The 20,241-nt window shown below is 50.5% G+C and overlaps 1 protein-coding gene across 7 annotated transcripts in view; it reads right to left on the minus strand.

The window, feature by feature from the left end:
* The window catches only part of IMPDH1 (inosine monophosphate dehydrogenase 1), a 67,003-nt gene that overhangs the window by 39,111 nt on the left and 7,651 nt on the right, over window positions 1–20,241 (minus strand). For 4 of the 7 annotated variants that reach the window (XM_083461217.1, XM_083461214.1, XM_083461215.1 and 1 more), the window contains exon 2: window positions 1,038–1,136. In XM_083461217.1, coding sequence (XP_083317343.1) covers window positions 1,038–1,136 — 99 coding nt within the window. Of the gene's footprint in view, window positions 1–1,037; window positions 1,137–1,436; window positions 1,608–20,241 lie in introns of those variants that run through there. The other 3 variants (XM_083461220.1, XM_083461219.1, XM_083461218.1) reach the window with 3 other exon arrangements.

Consider the following 20,241-nt stretch of genomic DNA (forward strand, 5'->3'; position numbering starts at 1 on the left):
CAGACAGCCCAGGCCTGACAGTATCGGGCTCTGGAGGTTGTAACCCGAAATTTGGATAGGAGAAACCCTTTCCATGCAAATTCACTCCAAGACCCGGACCGTGATGGAGGGGGAAGATGCTCCCAGCCAGACCCAGGAAGAGGAGGTGGTAGAGGCAGCCCATTCGGAATATTTTTGCCCTCTACCCACCTACCCGCCAACCCCAAAAGCTCAGCAAATTCCTCCTCCCAAGGCTGTCACCAGGTTCCTCAATTAAGAGTTGACTAGGAGGTTTTGCGCAACAAACCTGCTTCCCCCAAAGATTCACTCTTTTTGCAAGAAAAGGAAAGCGATAAGGAAAAAAACACTTTGGAAAGGCAGGGAGGGATGACGCTTGCGTTGATGCAACTCCAAGTAACCTCCCCACAAACGGACTGGAATGAAATTGCATTGAACGGCCAACGCTGCCTAACGTCCCTGCACCCAAATCCGAACAAACAGCGGGGTCTCCTGCAAGCGCAGAGAGTGACCAGCAGCCCATTTCACAGATTTCCGTGCAGGAAAAGCAAGGCAGGCCCTGTTGGCAATTGCAGAGGTCCACTGGCCGAACCGTTCAGCAGAGCCAACCAAGGGGTCCCCCAGGTGGCTGCCACATTTCAGAGAGGGAAATGAGAAGGACATTTCTGCCCTGCGCCATCTGCTCTTTGCAGGGCCTGGCCAGAGATTCTGATTTGGAGGTTCAGGTTGGGCACTAGGTTGGGGTTGACTGCTGGGGGGAAGGAAAAGGGATGCAGCGGAAGGTGTGGGGCAGGATCTCCTTGGGGACAGGAGGAGGACCCCTGCCATCCATGCAGGGAAGGGGCTCCTTGCCATGGGGCGATGCCAGCCGTCTCCATCCGCGCCTGGCGCTTGGACAGGTGGTGCGGAGACGCCCTTCCTAGCCGGGGACCCTTTTCCTTGGGGTGTCATCTTCCGGGGGGGCCCCCAGGCAGGGTGCATGCGGAGGGACCCAGCTGTGAGCCACGTGGGGGGAGGCCCCGCCCCCTTGCCCCCCTTACTTGTAGGTGAGTCCGTCGGCGATGGCGAAGAGCTGCTGCGCCGTCAGGCCGTCCTCGGGGACGTAGCCGGTGCCGCCGCTGATCAGGTAGTCGGCCATGCTGCGGAGGCAAGGGAGAGAGAAGAGAGGCCGTCAGCGCTCTGCACATGCTCGGGGGCCGCCTGTCCAGCCAAGGAGCCGCGGGGGCCAGGCGGCGGGGCTGGCCCTGCCTGGCGCACGGACGAGGGCGCACGGACGAGGGCGCACGGCGCCTGTCCGGGGAGTTGGGTGGGTGCTCGGGCACCCGGGGCGCCCAGGGGCCGCCGATGCCACCAGCAGCAGCAGCCGCCGCCCCGGCCCGGCCCGGCCCGCTTCCTGCCTCGCCTCCTCCCCGGCCGTGCGCTCCCCCTGGCGCGCCTACCTGAGCGGCTCGCCTTCGCCCATGGCGCCGCCGCCGGGCCGGGCTCGCCTCCGCCGCCGCTTCCTCGTCGTCGTCGTCCGGCGGGCGGGCGGGCGGGCGAGCAGGCGGGCGGGCGGGCGGCTTCCTCGGTCCGCCGTTGGCTGCGCTCGGCGCCCGCCCCGCGCTCTCTGCGCCGCCGCCGCCGCGCAGCGGAGCCACCAAGCGGCGCCCAAGAGGAAGAGGAGGGCGGAGCGCGGGGCGCGGGGCGAGGACAGCCCGGGCGGGCGGCTCCTCCCTCCGGCGAAGGAGGGAGGGAAGGAGGAGGAGAAGGAAGGAGGATGGGGAGGAAGGGAGGGAGGGAGGAAAAGGAAGGAGAGAAAGAGGAAAAGGAAGAAGGATGGATGGAAAAGGAAGGAAGGAAGGAAGGAAGGAAGGAAGGAAGGAAGGAAGGAAGGAAGGAAGGAAGGAAGGAAGGAAGGAAGGAAGGAAGGAAGGAAGGAAGGGAGGGAGGGAGGGAAAGGGAAAAGGAAGGAGGGAGGGAGGGAGGGAGGAAAGAAGGAAGGAGAGAAAGAGGAAAAGGAAGAAGGATGGATGGAAAAGGAAGGAAGGAAGGAGAAAGGGAAAGGAAAGGGAAAAGGAAGGAGGGAGGGAGGAAAGAAGGAAGGAAGGAGGAGATGGAAGGAGGATGGGAAGGAAAGAAAAGGGGGGAGGAAAAAGAAGGGAGGAGAAGGAAGAAGGAAGGAGGATGGGGAGGGAGGAAAAGTAAAGAAGGAGAAGGGAGGGAGGGGGGAGAAGGAAGGAAAAGGAAGGAGAGAAAGAGGAAAAGGAGAAGGATGGAAGGAAAAGGAAGGAAGGAAGGAAGTGTAGCAGGAACCCCCCCACCCCAATCATTCTGTTTGCACAAACTTCACACACACTCACACTCACACACTACATACGCCACATTTCTGTTATAAATTCATAGAAAATCAACCATACATCAGATTTGCACTGTTCCATTTTTATTTTACTATCAAAGGAAGGGTGGCTTGGTTTCTGGTCAGCCATAATCTCTTCAGCATACCAGCACATCCACAGGAGCCCTGATAACCCCAGACAGAAGACAATCATAATGACAAAGAACTTGCATATGGTAGTGGATTCAGAACAGACTGAAACAAAGGACAATGATCAGATCTTCCCTCTGGGGGCAGGAAACTGCAAACTCCCCATTGTCACCTGGAAAGTACTACAGAGAGAAATTTATCCAAATGCAAAAACTTTGAACCATTGAGGGAAATCACCCTAAATGTTTCTTTGCTCCAGAGGCTACGTAAGACAAAAGGCTTAAAAAAAAAACAAAAAACAAAAAACTAGCCCATCAAAAGCCAAGAGCCTTCCAGGTTTCAAATCTTAACATGCCAAATTCTTTTCACAGGTAAATATCAAAGCATCCCCCCCCCTCAATGGGAATTTTAGGAACAGCATTTCCTGACAAGCTTCTCACATGAAATAATTTTCCCTTTTAACAGGATATGTGAACCCCGATAACAAAGTGTTTGTCCCTTTTTCCTCCCACAGCAACTTTCTTTCTGTTCTGTGAAACAAGTCTGAATCCATGCTATATTAGTGACTTCCACAACCAAACATTGTTTGTGGAATGGTATTTGTTTACCTTTTTGCCTGAGCATTTCTTATTCTGTCATTTTGGCTAGTGCAAGGTACCTGCACAACTTTAAATTGCCATTCATTTTCTTGGTATTAACTCATTTCCCAGTATTAACATTACAGTTGATGTTGTCACATCAAGCAACACTATTTCATTTTCATTTGGGATGTTAGAATGCCAAAACAGATTACTTCAGGTTACTTATTAATTGTGTGTTTTAGCATTTATTTATTTGGTTCCTAATAGGTCATTTTGTGTGTGTGTGTTTTACTTTGGGGACATGTTCATCACATGTTGAAAGTCAGTTTCATGAAGTTCTTTTATCAAATAGCACATGGTGAATTTAAAGTTTTTTTCCCCATGGTTTTCCCATTTTTTTCAGTCTAGTAGTAATCTGCGTGGTTTTGATAATATATTTAATAATAATTCTTTTCTAAATCTGATGTCTTTGTGTCAAGTTTGTTTTCATCTGACTGGTAATCTAATTTTTTGCTTTCTTTTGTATTCTTAACCTTTGTATTTTTTACAGTTCTCTTTCTCTCCAAAGTGAAGGAAAGCAAATGAACTTGGCAGATAATAACAGTAGTTATAGGAAAATGTGATAATAATATTGGAATGAATGAAACGCTTAATCCGCTAAGATTTTTATTATTTGCAGCTTCCCATGGAAACTGGAGGACATCCTTTTGCCTTTTACCCCTTCCTTTTCTAACTGTCTTTAAGCCCCAAAACCCTGCCCCTTACAGGATATCACCTATACAGATGTGCAATGATGAAAAGCAGCAACAACCCCTCAACTCAGTTCTTCCGTCATCACAAGACACCAGAGTTTTCAAGTGCCCACAGCTATCTCTTTCAAAGGATATAGACTGCCAGGGGAGTGGGCCTGACAAAGGGGGGTGGAGTTGACTTGCAAGGACATCTTTTCACTTGAACCTCAAGCCTCTGTGCTCCAGAATTCAAAGGATACATGCGTAAAAGATCACAATTGTGTCAAGATATGCAACTGATATTTAATTAGTTTGTTTTGTATTAAGTGTTATTATGTAGGAATGTTGAAATGTGTCTGACAGTGTGTTACTTCCACAAGGGGGGTATTTTTGTGTGTAATTTTTATGTTTAATGTCTTATTGCTTGCACACCAATTCTCATGCATTTTATACTTTCTGATAGCTCACACTATTGTGTAGTCCAATGTTTAGATAACCACATTTCATTGTCCCACCTGGCACTCTGCCAATTTTCCCTATCCATTTCAAAATGTGCAAAAAAACTTGCTTTACCAAGGAGACATGCTTTGGTTTAGCAGGAATGATCCCTTATAGAGTTAAATTGACTTATTTGGACAAAGTGCCCTTTTAAGAACGGTTTTCCTTTAACAGACTGGTTTGAAAGGTTGAGAACCATGGGCACATAAATTCAAATTGGACTCAATTTGAATTGGGCAAGTGTATCCAGGCTGCAATTAGCTCTTTGATCCTTAAAGTGCAAGTGAGCAACTCCCATGATTGCAAGACCAGAGCCTGTAATAATAATAAAAATCCCATGGATTTTGGCCAAGGCAAAGACATTTCTCTCAGGACGTGTCCGAAACCTGTGCCAACTGTGGTGGGTGCCAGGCTACATGATAAATATGAAAGCCCTAAGTGGATTCACCAGGGATTGCCACTACTGCGACACCATGCCGATGTGAGACCACAGAAGAGCTACCTTGACACCTGAGAACACACAAATGGCGGGGGGGGGGGAGCAAACTGCACTTTTCAGTCATTAGTGGACCTTCCTGCCTAAATGTAAAGCATAGATCACTATTGAGAAAATATTTCTTCCAAGGTGCTAGAATACCACAAGTAACTGAGCAGTGCACTGCTACACCATTATATTTCCATGCAAATATCCTTAAAGTAGCATGATATCCAAGTCCCTTTCAGGTTCACATGGACACACACATCTGGGACGGAGAATACCAGGTTATTATTTACCACCTTAAATTGTGCGGAGAAAAGGATTGCAAAGTAGCCACCTTTGCAATCTTATCTCCGAAGGGGGGAACTGTAGCAGGAACCCCCCCACCCCAATCATTCTGTTTGCACAAACTTCACACACACTCACACTCACACACTACATACGCCACATTTCTGTTATAAATTCATAGAAAATCAACCATACATCAGATTTGCACTGTTCCATTTTTATTTTACTATCAAAGGAAGGGTGGCTTGGTTTCTGGTCAGCCATAATCTCTTCAGCATACCAGCACATCCACAGGAGCCCTGATAACCCCAGACAGAAGACAATCATAATGACAAAGAACTTGCATATGGTAGTGGATTCAGAACAGACTGAAACAAAGGACAATGATCAGATCTTCCCTCTGGGGGCAGGAAACTGCAAACTCCCCATTGTCACCTGGAAAGTACTCATGGGGAGGGGGAAAGGAAGAACCAGCTGGGTGACAGGACACTCAGGTTACCACCACAACTCCTCCCTCAACCCCTCCTTTCTGTAATGTATGCATGATGTCAACCCCTTCTGTAATGTATGCATGATGTCAACCCCTCCTTTCTGTAATGTATGCATGATGTCAACCCCTTCTGTAATGTATGCATGATGTCAACCCCTCCTTTCTGTAATGTATGCATGATGTTTCTGGGGGTGGGCTTGACCTAGAGGAGGGGAATTTCAAAAGTTTTTATAAGGTCTTGCAGCCCATTGTTCTGGGTCTTTCCTCTCTCTTGCTAGTGAGGGAAACACCCTGTTGCAACAGATCAATAAAGGCCAAGCCTACAGGCTGCTGTTTTGCTCCAAGTTATCCTGGTTGGTGTCTTTACTTTTTGTCCAAGAGAGCCCTCAGATTTTTCCGTTAACAGAAGGAAGGAAGGAGAAGGAGGAAGGAAGGAAGGAAGGAAGGAAGGAGAAAGGAAAAGGAAGGAAGAAGGCAGGGGGTTCCTGCTTCCTGGTGCCCAAGGAGGCCTCCGAAGGAACCCCCATCCGTCCTCCGGCCGCAATTGTGCTCCCCCTCCCCCAAAGAGGAAGCGCAGGTTTTGGGTCAGGCAGGCGCCGCTCTTTGGGCAAAAGCAGACAGGCTGACAAGGAAAGGAAAGCTCTTTGGCATCCAAATGTGGGGAACCAGCAAAGGCCTTAAGGGTCTGAGAACCCAGGTCGGAACGTCGGAGCAACACTGGTTTTAACTGGGGTCAATGGGCAGGCAGCTCCCCAGTGAATCCTGGGATTGGGGAGCTGGAAGGGACCGTGAGGATCATCTAGCCCAGGGATCAACAGACTTTTTCAGCAGGGGGCCGGTCCACTGTCCCTCAGACCTTGTGGGGGGCCGGACTATATTTTTTGGGGGGAAAGAGAGAACGAATTCCTATACCCCACAAATAACCCAGAGTTGCATTTTAAATATAAGGACACATTCTACTCATGTAAAAACACGCTGATTCCTGGACCATCCGCGGGCCGGATTGAGAAGGCGATTGGGCTGGATCCGGCCCCGGGCCTTAGGTTGCCTACCCCATATCTAGTCCAAGGCAGGAGTCTTTTGTCCAACGTGGGACTCACACCCAGAAGCCATCTTACAGAATCCTAGGATAGGGTTACCAGACGTCCCCGGTTTCTGGGGACAGTTCCCAGATTCACCAATCTGTCCCCGGAATGTCCCCGGATTTATGCCTGGGGACTTCCGGTGGGCAACATGGTGGGCGCCATGGCAGTGAGTAGCACTGGAGGTCCCGGCCACATCAAAGTTCCAGCCAGCCAATCCGCTGGCTGGTCTTGGGGCTATTTAAACCCAGGCGCAAGCCAGAGAGCTTCGTTCTGGCTCACTTCCTTGATCAACACTCACCCCGAACTCGCGCAGAGCTGCCCGCAGCAGAAGAGCCTGTGGCGCTCCAACGGGCTCTGAGCCCCTCAGCTGCCTTGTTATGTACTGAAGTTCTCACCCTGGGCCAGCAGGGGGATACTGTAGATAGTTCAGGTCCACATATGCAAATAAGGGATCGAAAGTGACGTTCAGTGATTGGATAGTTACAGAAAATGGTTACTGTTGCGTTCTAGTGGAGCTCTATATAAGCAGGCTGGCTGAACCCTTCAGTTCAGTTCTGTTCTGGCCTGTGAACAAACAAGAGCTGTTTGAAGAATCGCTGTGTCGTCTGATATGTTCACCCACAACTTAACATGCCTTGTGTGTGTGTTTTAATGCGTGTTTTCCCAAGACCAGCGAGCGCCTCTATTCAATCTCTCTCCACACACAACCCGCCACCTTTTTTTTAATTTGCATTTGCGTGTTTGTAGATGGGCTCCTCCGCCTGCCTTGTGTTGAGGTGTGCACTCCACAACTTTGGGGATTCCCCCCCCCAAAAAAAACAAAAATAGGTCAAGAACTTTGGGCCACCCTTTTCTAAAACAATAAAGCATGGAATTCAGGAAAAAAAGGAAAGAGAAAAAGAAAGTGTCCCCGGATTCCTTGAAAAAAACCTGGTAACCATATCCTAGGACTCTGCCTTGCTTATTTTAATCTTTGGAATGTTTTAAATAGTTGGGTTTTTATATTTTTTTAAAAAACCCTTCTGCTGATAATTTTATTGCTTTATTCATTTGAAAAAGCGCTTTGAGGTTGTTGGGCCTTTTTAAAAACAAGTGGGATGTAAATCTTAAGGATCAAATAAATCAATAATCAAGTTTAGAAATGCTTTTTAAATTAAAAAAAAACACATATACTGTTGTTAGACAGTGCTACAATTTGCATTTTGGGGCAATTTATCACTCCTCCCCGCTTTGTGGACAGCTTGATGAAGTGAGCTGTATCTTCAGCCGTGATAAAAGGGTTTCGGGTGCTGGAAATACTCTTTGTTGTTTTGCTGCAACGGATTTGCATGACTGCCCCCCCCCGCCCCCGCCAATCTGATAATAGGGTTGACCTTCATTCACCAGAAGCCATGACAACTGCCGGGAGAGTCTCTTTAATATTACTGAGAAGCGACATGGTAAAAGTAAAGGTAAAGGGACCCCTGACCATTAGGTCCAGTCGTGGCCGACTCTGGGGTTGCAGTGCTCATCTTGCTTTATTGGCCGAGGGAGCCGGCGTACAGCTTCCGGGTCATGTGGCCAGCATGACTAAGCCGCTTCTGGCAAACCAGAGCAGCGCACGGAAACGCTGTTTACCTTCCCACCGGAGTAGTACCTATTTATCTACTTGCACTTTGACGTGATTTCGAACTGCTAGGTTGGCAGGAGCAGGGACTGAGCAACGGGAGCTCACCCTGTTGCGGGGATTCGAGCTGCTGACCTTCTGATCAGGAAGTCCTAGGCTCTGTGGTTTAACCCACAGCACCACCTGTGTCCCAAGCGACATGGTATCCATCACCTAATATCGCATGGAGGCTGGAGCAAACTTGTTCTTTCCTGCTGTGGAGGGTAGGACTTCAAGTTACAAGAAAGGAGATTCCCACTAAATCCAGGATTGGACTGGATGACCCTTGGGGGTCCCTTCCAACTCTACAATTTCATGGTTCTTGTGATTATTATTATGCTTTCCTGCGCTCAAGTCATGCGCTTGTGGAGAGGCCAGGATCTCTGTGCAGTTAATTGGCCTAATTGACCACGAGGTGCAGAATTATTCCAGACTGGCTTCCTCTGCAGCTAAATTCCTTCCTCACATGATTTCAGAACTTGCCACCATTCAAGAATCCCTTTAATTTCATTTACGGATGTGAAGAGCCCCGGGCTGGATCCTGCCAGTGGCCTCTCTTGTGCAACATCCTGTTCTCAAAGTTGCCACACAGATGCCCATTCTGGGAGACCCACGTGCAGGATCCGGGCCGCCCTCTGAAAGGGCCATGGCTCAGGGAGAGGACAGCTGCCCCGCATGCAGAAGGTCCCCAGCTGCAACTCCCAGCGGCAGGGGATCTCCAGGCAGGGCTGGGGGAAATTCCCTGCTTGGAAAATTCACTGCCAGTCAGAGTAAGCACTACTGAGCTGGATGGATCAATTTATTACTCGTTCCATAAAATTATACACCTCTCGTCTTTAAGGTGGAGCCGGGGGGGGGGGCAGGGACTTGAGCGGCTTCCGAAAACAATAATAAAAGTATCCGTAAGAAAAGTTCACAGCAGTTATTTTAAAACTTTCCAAAAGTGGAACTAATAATAGGCTAAAAGTAGATTAAACCACGAACGTGGGTGGCGCTGTGGGTTAAACCACTGAGCCTAGGGCTTGCCGATCAGAAGGTCGGCGGTTCGAATCCCCACGACGGGGTGAGCTCCCGTTGCTCGGTCCCTTCTCCTGCCAACCTAGCAGTTCAAAAGCACCTCAAAGTGCAAGTAGATAAATAGGTATCACTCTGGCGGGAAGGTAAATGGCATTTCCATGCGCTGCTCTGGTTCGCCAGAAGCGGCTTAGTCATGCTGGCCACATGACCTGGAAGCTGTACACCAGCTCCCTCGGCCAATAAAGCGAGATGAGCGCCGCAACCCCAGTGTCGGCCACAACTGGACCTAATGGTCAGGGGTCCCTTTGCCTTTACCTTTAGAATAAACCACACATCGAGTTTCTAAACGTCTGGCGGACTTGTCTAAACAAGAATGCTTTCAGCAGGTGCCAAAAGGCGCACGATGGTTGATCTCAATAGGCAAGGAGTTCCAAAGGGGAGGTGACTGAGTTCTTACAAATGCGGGCGGGGGATTATGGGTCACCTGTAGCAATGCCAGTTCCACCGATTCTAGCAGCTGCATGGGCACATCTGGGGCAGCAAATTGGCAGCCCATCTGAGCAGCCCAGGTGTTCTGTGCTGGAAAGGCCTCGCCCTGTCAGCACTTTTGCTGCAGCATCTTGCACTCACTGCAGCCAAACACGATGGCCTGGTAGCAGAAGGCGGCTCTGCTCCTGTGGTCAAGGAAACCAACCTCAGCCTGACTGCAAAGCAAGGAGCAGAGGAAACCACGGGAGACAGAGAAAAACCTTGGGACTCGGATCTCGAACCCGTGACTTACGCCAGCTCTTCCCCTGACTCCTTTCCAGCTGTATGAAAATATCAGAGGAAGTGAAATAAATTTGCCGAGCAAATTCTGCTCGTGTGGTTTGCATTTAATTTCCATTTCCAACTCTTGCAAACCTTATTGGGAGAGGCTTCCTGGGCTCCCCTACCAAACTGCCATCACACACTTCTTCCTTTTTTTCCAGGCAGGAAAAGCTGGTCAGGTCCAAAGCACAAGGTTTTTCTTGGCTTGCAAACAGGAGTTTCATTTATGTCCCCCGAGGAGAGTCCCGAGTTCGAGGGAGAAGTCGAGGCAGGCAGATTGCGTGCCTGGTGCTCAGGCCAGCCGCTCCTGGGCTCAGCACCCCTTGTCAAAGGGGCTTGATCCTGCAAGGGGAGGCGCTGCTTCTTAATGCAGCCACAACTTTCAGTGTGTACACCCTGGCTGTGTGTACTCAGCAGTGACACCAATGCACTCTGTGCTTCCTCAGAGGCCATTCTCTTTCTTTCCTTCTTGGGGTGAGCCCTGGCACTGAAAGCCGCTTTTGGAGTGGAACTGATGCTCAAAGGGGAAGCCCTAGAGACACCTGAGGGGTCTCTTGGCCAGGAATGTGAGATTTGGCCTCCCTGCCTAAGGCTGATGTGCTCTGCCGTCCCCCCAAGAGCAAAGGCACCAGAAGTCCATTTGCCAGTTCAGCAGAACCGCGTCCAACTACATTTTGGGGTTCATGGGTCACTGTGGCCAAAAGGAGGCAGGGGAATCGATACAGAGGGAGAGTGATTTGGGCTCCTTCTGCTCCAGGGCCTTGCCTCGACTTCTGTCTTGAACGCCTGGCTCTGCTTGGGGGAAATTACCATATTTTTCGCCATATAGGACGCACTTTTCCCCCTCCAAAAATGAAGGGGAAATGTGTGTGCGTCCTATGGGGCGAATACAGGCTTCTCACACCTCTCCGCAAGCAACGGGAGCCCAGCGCTGGGCTCCCGCTGCTTGCGGAGAGTTGCCTGCATGCTGAAGCCTGCACACGCTGAGCTCAGCGCGTCTAGGCTTCACGGACCTCTCCGCAAGCAGCGGGAGCCAGCACTGGGCTCCCACGGCTTGCAGAGAGCTGCCTGTTTGGGGGCTGGGGTCGGGGGAAGCTCGGGCTTCCCCCGCCCCAGCCCCACGCCTGGGGGGGAAATAATTTTTTTCCTTAATTCCCCCCCCCCAAAAAAAAACCTAGGTGCGCCTTATGGGACGGTGCATCCTATAGGGCAAAAAATACGGTATTATTATTATTATTATTTATACTCTCATCTGGCTGGGTTTCCCTAGCCACTCTGGGTGGCTTCCAACAAAACATTCAAAAGAAAATAAAACTTCAAACATTAAAAACTTCCCGAAACAGGGCTGCCTTCAGATGTCTTCTAAAAGTCATGATTCTAGATTCAGGTAGGTAGCCGTGTTGGTCTGACGCAGTCGAAATAAATAAAAAAATTGTCCAGTAGCACCTTAGAGACCAACTAAGTTTGTTCTGGGTACAGTGGTACCTTGGGTTACATACACTTCAGGTTACAGACTCCGCTAACCCAGAAATAGTGCTTCAGGTTAAGAACTTTGCTTCAGGATGAGAACAGAAATCGTGCTCCAGTGGTGCGGCGGCAGCGGGAGGCCCCATTAGCTAAAGTGATGCCTCAGGTTAAGAACAGTTTCAGGTTAAGAACAGACCTCCGGAACGAATGAAGTACTTAACCTGAGGTACCACTGTGTAAGCTTTTGTGTGCACGCATCCGAAGAAGTGCGCGTGCACACGAAAGCTTATACCCAGAACAAACTTAGTTGGTCTCTAAGGTGCTACTGGACATTTTTATTTATTTATTTCTAGTCAGATAGTTGTTAATTTCTTTGACATCTGGTGGGAGGGCGTTCCACAGGGCGGGTGCCACCACCGAGAAGACCCTTTGCCTGGTTCCCCGTAGCTTCACTTCTCACAGGGAGGGAACCGCCAGAAGGCCCTCGGAGCTGGACCTCAGTGTTTGGGCTGAACGATGGGGGTGGAGACGCTCCTTCAGGGATACTGTTTGCAAGCCAAGAAAAATCTTTCTGCCATCATAGAATCATGACATACCCCAAGGGTCACCTAGTCTAGCCCCCTGCAATGCAGGAATCTCAGCTCCAGGATCCAACCTCTGCTTAGAAACCTCCAAGGAAGGAGCGTCCACCACCTTCGAAGTGAGTCCATTCTACTGAAAAGGATCTAGGAGTCTTGGTTGACCACAAACTTGACATGAGCCAACAGTGTGACATGGCAGCTAAAAAGGCCAATGCAATTCTGGGCTGCATCAATAGGAGTATAGCATCTAGATCAAGGGAAGTAATAGTGCCACTGTATTCTGCTCTGGTCAGACCTCACCTGGAGTACTGTGTCCAGTTCTGGGCACCACAGTTCAAGAAGGACACTGACAAACTGGAACGTGTCCAGAGGAGGGCAACCAAAATGGTCAAAGGCCTGGAAACGATGCCTTATGAGGAACGGCTAAGGGAGCTGGGCATGTTTAGCCTGGAGAAGAGGAGGTTAAGGGGTGATATGATAGCCATGTTCAAATATATAAAAGGATGTCACATAGAGGAGGGAGAAAGGTTGTTTCTGCTGCTCCAGAGAAGCGGACACGGAGCAATGGATCCAAACTACAAGAAAGAAGATTCCACCTAAACATTAGGAAGAACTTCCTGACAGTAAGAGCTGTTCGACAGTGGGATTTGCTGCCAAGGAGTGTGGTGGAGTCTCCTGCTTTGGAGGTCTTTAAGCAGAGGCTTGACAACCATATGTCAGGAGTGCTCTGATGGTGTTTCCTGCTTGGCAGGGGGTTGGACTCGATGGCCCTTGGGGTCTCTTCCAACTCTAGGATTCTATGATTCTATGATTCTACTGTCAAACAGCTCTCGCCAGCAGGAAGTTCTTCCTCAGGGATCGTTCCTCATTTGGATCTGTTGCTTTGGGTCCTCTCCTCTGCAGCATCCAAAAACCAGCTTGCTCCATCTTCCGTGGGGCAGCCCCACAAATATTTGAAGAAGGCCGTCATATCACTTATCAGACGCCTCTTTTCCAAGCTAAACATACTCAGCTCCTTCAACCGTTCCTCATCAGGCTTGGTTTCCAGACCCTGGATCCTCTTGGTTGCCCTCCTCTGCACACCTTCCAGCTTGTCAACACCCTTCTTAAATTGTGGTGCCCAGCATGTGCACAGGGGATGTGGGTGGCGCTGTGCTCTAAACCACTGAGCCTCTTGGGCTTGCAGATCAGAAGGTTGGCGGTTCAAATCCACGTAACAGAGTGAGCTTCCGTTGCTCTGTCCCAGTTCCTGCCAACCTCGCAGTTCACAAGCACGCCAGTGCAAGTAGATAAATAGGTACTGCTGTGGCGGGAAGGTAAACAGTGTTTCCATGCGCCCTGGTTTCCGTCACGGTGTCCCGTTGCACCAGAAGCAGTTTAGTCCTGCTGGCCACATGACCCAGAAAGCTGTCTGTGGACAAACGCCGGCTCCCTCAGCTTGAAAGTGAGATAAGTGCTGCACCCCATAGTCGCCTTTGACTGGACCTAACAGTCCAGGGGTCCTTTGCCTTTTTACCTATAAAGGAAAAAGGTAAAGGGACCCCTGACCATTAGGTCCAGTCGTGACCGACTCGGGTTGCGGCGCTCATCTCGCTTTACTGGCTGAGGGAGCTGGCGTACAGCTTCCAGGTCATGTGGCCAGCATGACTAAGCCGCTTCTGGCGAACCAGAGCAGCGCACGGAAACGCCGTTTACCTTCCTGCCGGAGCCGTACCTATTTATCTACTTGCTCTTTGATGTGCTTTCGATCTGCTAGGTTGGCAGGAGCAGGGACCGAGCAACGGGAGCTCACCCGTCGCGGGGATTCGAACCGCCGACCTTCTGATCAGCAAGTCCTCGGCTCTGTGATTTAACCCACAGCGCCACCCGCGTCCCCTTTTTTACCTATAGCCGGGGTTTATTTTAGGGGGGCAGGCTTTATTGTAGGGGCAGAACCGAGTTACCTGCGATGCAGTTGGTCAATTAGTTAAGTACTTTTTTATTTATTTACCGTACTTGATGGGGGGCAACTGCCCTCCTCCATTCCCCTCCCTACAACCATAGTGTCCAGACCTGGAGTCTTTGTGAAGTCTGACCAGGGCAGAATGGAGGGGTACCCTGTCTTTCCTGGAAGGATTGCATCTGGGAGGACGTTTCGGATGGCCGTCCCTCTGCAGACACTGGATTAAAAACAGCAGCACATTCCCCTCCCAGCCTGTTTGCTCAGGGTCTCCTGCAATGTTGATTAACAGCTTCCTCCTTGCAATGTCTCCCCTCCTTATTGCTGCAGCCACATCAATGGGCAACCTCTGAATTGTACCTCATTTACAGGACAGTTCCTGCTTTCATCGCAGGGTTTTCTCTCATTTCTGTCGTTAGCAAAAAACTAAAAACATAGCAGGTTTGTAGCCAGCATACGTGAACCTTCTGACAGTGCCTGCCTGGTATCCATAGGCAGGGAGTTCCAAAGTGTAAACAGGAAAGGTTTGCGCTCTTACAAATGCAGAGCGGGGTTTTGTGTGGCCCCTGTATCAGGGCCAGTTCTACAGATGGTCCATTGGCCACTGGTGGGCTAAACTGGTCCCGAGTTGTTAAGGACTTCCTATACCAGGAGTAAGTAACGCCTTGAAGCTGGCCCGGTAGCAGCTCTGCAGCCTCTGCAGTGGGCAGCTGGCACCTGAAGACTTGAAGAGGCAAGAAGCTGCCCCTCACAGCTCCTTGGGTGCTGTGCCCGTTCTCCGTGCCCCAGGAATGCCAACCATGCCAGGGACCCCACCCCAAAGTCCGTAGAAGGACAAATGAAAGAGGATGCCTCTGCTGCCCTCCAGTGGCCAGACAGGGGACCTCAGGCCCACTTGCACAGAGTCCCACCAGCCGGTTTCCCCAGTGCAATTGCAATTGCCCAGTCACTGGAGAGGGAAATACTACTACTACTACTACTACTACTACTACTACTACTACTAATAATAATAATAATGCTTCCAACAAAACACTAAAATACAATAACCTATTAAACATTAAAAGCTTCCCTAAACAGAGCTGCCTTCAGATGTCTTCTAAAAGTCTGGTAGTTTATTTCTTGGACATCTGACAGGAGGGCATTCCACAGGGCGGGCGCCACCACCGAGAAGGCCCTCTGCCTGGTTCCCTGTAACTTGGTTTCTTGCAGGGAGGAAACCGCCAGGAGGCCCTCAGAGCTGGACCTCAGTGTCCGGTCAGAACGATGGAGGTGGAGATGCTCCTCCAGGTATACAGCGGGAAGGGACCCAAGGATCATCTGGCCTTGGCCGGGGAGGGTGGGGTATAAATTATTATTATTATTATTATTATTATTATTATTATTATTATTATTAGTCCAACGCACTGCAATGCAGGGATCTTTTGCCCAAGGTGGGGTTCGAACCCATGTCCCTGAGATTAAGAGTCGTCTCTGCAGAGCTGCAGAGGCTTTTAAGCAGAGGTTGGGTAGCCATCTGCCAGGAATACTTTGGTTGTGATCTTGGCATTGCCGGGGGTTGGACTAGATGACCCTCAGGGGTCCCATCCAGCTCTACAATTTTATGGTTCTTTACCAGCCTGACTTGGCTGGCAGCCTGAAATAAGCAGGGCATGGAAAGGTGGAGAAATGTTCCCTGTTTGGTTTCCACAGAACAAGCTGTGTTTTTTTCTGGGCTAAAAAGTTCCTTTAAAGGGGGGAAGTGGGATGGGGAAGTTTGCAAAGCTTCACTGGCCATTTTTAATGGTTTCCTCATTTATATCCTTCAGGTTTGCTCTGGGCCCCTCCCTTTATTGATGCTCCTGCTGGTGACTCCATTGTGACCCACAGTTTAAGCGTGCAGAGTGGCGGGGGGCTGCCCCCCCAATGGTAAATCTTTTCTAATGTTTCCTTTTAATGAGGTTCATCCTGACTTTTAAACTAGAGAATTGTATTCATGGCTGCCAGTTCCCTCCTCCGAGGGCGCTGCCTTGCTGCTACTTCCCTTATGTCTATTATCGTGCTGTGAGGGGGTTTTAATGCCTTGAAACACTTGTAAAAGACGGGATTGGGTAGATCCTGGAATGAATGAATGAATGAGTGAGTGAATGAATGACTCAAGCCAGGGTTGAATTTTTGCTTCTTTTGATTCCGAATTTAAAGTGAAGCTGTGTGTCCATCCCCCCCCCCCAGCTTGCACCCCAACAAAAAGACTACATTGAGAATTTCTCTCAGAGGAGTTCACCATCACCCCGTTGTGTCTCTGTGTGCATCCCCAACCTGGACGTGGCTTCTTCAGATAACTGGGCTGTGCCTCTGCATGGGGAGTGATCGGCCAAATGAGCCAGTTTCACCCTCTCCAGGGAAACAGCAGAATCATCTGCGTCAAGCGCAGCCTGGGTGGGACAGGCCGGGGAGGCCACCCAGAACGGTGAATCACGCAGAGACAGAGCAGGCAGCCTCCTCTGAGGACCCTGGGATCGCAGGAGCCTTTTGCTGAATCCGTTCTCCTCTGGCAAGATGCTTGCTGGGCAGAGATCCCAGCTCCAGGGGGCAGCACTTTGCCTGCAGAAACGCATCCTTTCCGTTTGCAGAAACGTTGTCTTTGAGTCTTTGGCAGGAAGAACAACAAAGCTGTCTCTCCTGGGACAGCGCAATTTATTGCGGCATCAACTTTCCTCGACTCTCATCTCTCCCCTTCGTCAAATGTATCCTGGGAGTCAGGATCCAGCTTCACCAGAAGACACGCACGGTGTCTTCTGAATGAGGCCTCTGCCTGAGGTTCTTTCCTTTGTGCTCTGTGTAGGGCTGCCCTCGCACCTCATTGCAGGCAGTGCAGGCTGCTGCAGCCCAATTGCTGACAGCAGCAAGGCCTCGTCAGTCTGTAACACCTGCGCTCAGAGATCTGTCTGCTGATTTGCTACCGGGTCAAGGTTAGTATACAAAGCCCCTGGGACCAGATTGCCTACGAGATTGCCTCACCCCGCATGTGGCCACTTCACCTCTTCAGTCTTCAAGAATTATGGTAACCGGATCCCCGTCCTCTTGCCAGGCGGGTCTTGAAAGGTCCAGGAGAGCCAGGGGGAAAGGCAGCCAGCCTCTCAGGCCCTGGGTGCAGGCTCACAGGCGGCAGAATCTGGTTGTGGGCCACTTCCCATTAGGCGCAAATCCCTGGCTGCAATTTTTAGGAAGGAGGAAAGAGGGTGAGCCCACCTGGCCAGGTCACACCCTCTGGCTGGGACATAGGAGAAGAGCTTGCTTCTTGACCAGCCCATCCAGTCATCACAGTGGCCAAATACCTCCAGGGATGAAGATAGACTTCCCCTGGCCCTGGAGGTTCCATAAGAACACAAGGAAAACCCTGCCGGATCAGGCCCATCTAGTCCAGCATTCTGTTCCCACAGTGGCAAGCCAGGTGCCCGTTATGGGAAGCCCGGAAGCAGGATTTGAGCACAAGAGTAACTCACACATCCCTGTCGTTTTCAGCAACTGGCATTCAGAAACATTGCTTCCTCCTGCTGGCGAGGCCCAGCCCAACCACGATGGCCAGGATCCACGGACCAGGTGGCCAATGCCTTATCTATGCCCCCACCCTCAGGCTGCCTTTCCTCCCAAAGTACCAATGAGGTGTCGTTCAGGGTCGACCTGTGCATGGCACAAACCACGTGCACAGTTAACCTGTGGAACTCCCTCCCACCGGAGGCAGGGACTGCCACCAACTTGGGTGGCTTCAAAGGAGGGTTGTACAAATTCAGGGAGGAGGAGAGAGGCTATTGATGGCTCCTAGACATGTTGGCTCAGCTCTGCTTCCGCAGTCGGACTGAGCAATGCTTCTGAATGCCAGAGATGGCAAGAGGGGAGAGTCTTGCTCCCGGTGGAGTACAGGATCAGGTTTAAGGTGCTGGTTTTAACCTTTAAAGCCCTATACGGCCAAGGACCCTCGTACCCACGGGACCCCCTCTCCTGGTATGTCCCACGGAGGACCTTACAGTCTTCAAGCAAAAACATCTTGGAGATCTCGGGCCACAGGGAGGTTAGGCTGGCCTCAACTAGAGCCAGGGCTTTTTCGGCCGTTGCCCCGATCTGGTGGAACGCTCTGTCACAAGAGACCAGGGCCCTGCGGGACTTGACATCTTTCCGCAGGGCCTGCAAGACGGAGCTGTTCCACCAGGCCTTTGGCCAAGGCACAGCCTGACCCCCTCCTTTGGTAATCCTCACAGAACTCCAGCCCAATGGTTGCCATTGATTTGATATGAACTGATTTTATAACGAATTGATTTTAGAATGCTGTATTACTTTACTGTTGTTAGCCGCCCTGAGCCCGGCTTCGGCTGGGGAGGGCAGGCTATAAATAAATTATTATTATTATTATTATTATTATTATTATTATTATTATTATGCTCAAATCTTGCATACAGATTTCCCAGGGTGCTGGGCTAGATGAGAGCCCTTTGCCCTGATCCGCTTCTCCAGCCGTCCTTTCACACTGCAGGAGCAGAAAGAGAGTTTCCCTGTTCCGGCTCCCCTGCCAGCCTGCGCCCGCGGCTGAGGCTTGTGTACAGCTGCAGGCAGGCAGCTCCCCAGTGCCCAGAGCAGCCTGGCACAGTTAATTATGCCCCAGGAGAGGCAAGCAGGAAAACAGCCCCATGGCAGCTCGCCTTGTTTTCGTGCCGGGGGACGAAGCCTCTCTGACAGCAGCAGAGGCGGGTGAGCCTGCCAGCCAGCTAGCCAGCCCTCGTTCCCAGACATGCGCTTGAGAAGAGGCTGCTGGGTCACCTAGGGGCCAACGAGATGCCCATGACGGAAAACCCGCAAACAGGATCCGAGCTCAAGAGCCACACTCTCCCCTCTGGCAGTTTCCAACAGCTGGCGTTCAGAAGCACCGCTGCCTCTGACCTCAGAGGTCAGAGCAGAGCCATTCTGGCCAGGAACCACTGACATCCCTCCCCTCCGTGAATGGGCCTAATCCTGTTTTATAGCCATCCCAATTGGGGATCATTGCTGCCTCCTGGGAGAGCCAATCTATGTGCCCATTACCACAAGGCCTCCTCTCTCAGATGCTTCATTGATTTCGTTTGCTAAATACTGTGTTTTTCGCTCCATAAGATGCACTTTTTTCTTCCTAAAAAGTAAGGGGGAATGTCTGTGCGTCTTATGGAGTGAATGCGTGGTCCCTGGAGCCGAATTGCCCAGGGGCAAAAAGCAGATTGTGCTTTTCTTTTTTTAAAAAGAGGGAAGGGGGTGTTGAAACAAAGCCGCTGATCGTTTGCCCATCAGGGAGAGAGATAAGGGACGCTAGAGATAAAGGAGGCTACCTGGGAGGGGGGAGGTAAAAGCCCATGGATCCTCAGGATTTTTGCATTGGGTGACCCCAAATTCATAATCAGATCGCATAGCATGTCCATGGCTACAGCATGCACCAAAAAAATCACACACACACTGTTGCCTGGGGCTGCAATGGCACAAAAACGTGGTTACAAAGCATGGATCCAAATGGATCCTCAGGATTTTTGCACTGGGTCACCCCAAATTCACCATCAGATCACATGTCTTTAGCCACAGCATGAGCCACAAAAATCATACATCCACTGTTTCTTTTAGAATATTATTTTTCTTGTTTTCCTCCTCTAAAAACTAGGTGCGTCTTATGGTCAGGTGTGTCTTATGGAGTGAAAAATACGGTATTTGCCAAATATGTGTGCAATGGACACACTGTTATTTAATACTAGGTGGCGTTTGGGATTATTGCTTTTGACTGACAGCTGACAGGCAGTGAGCGGCATTTGATGGCATTTGACAGTTTCTGAGCTCACCCACCTTCCCCGAAAGCCGGACCAAATCTAGTCCAAACTTGAGAAAAATTGAGAAATGTGAAATGTGGGCAAATCTTCAAGGTGCTTCTGTTCTACCTGGAAACTTTTGCAGCACAGCTCACAGAATTGCAGAGCTGTAGAGTTGGGATGGACCCTCAGGGGTCATCTAGTCCAACCCCCTGCAATGCAGGGGCAGCAGCTAAGCTCTTGGTGACCTATTACTATGGAGGCAACCTGGCTGGTCATCCCACTAGTTCCCTCCTTTGACCTGATCTCTGTGGGGCAGGCTGGATAACTCCCTGTGGGGCCCCAAGTCCTGATGGGACACCACTTTGCGGGGTA

This window comes from Podarcis liolepis (assembly GCF_965112155.1).
Source record: "Podarcis liolepis genome assembly, chromosome: 10".
Classification (NCBI taxonomy): domain Eukaryota; kingdom Metazoa; phylum Chordata; class Lepidosauria; order Squamata; family Lacertidae; genus Podarcis; species Podarcis liolepis.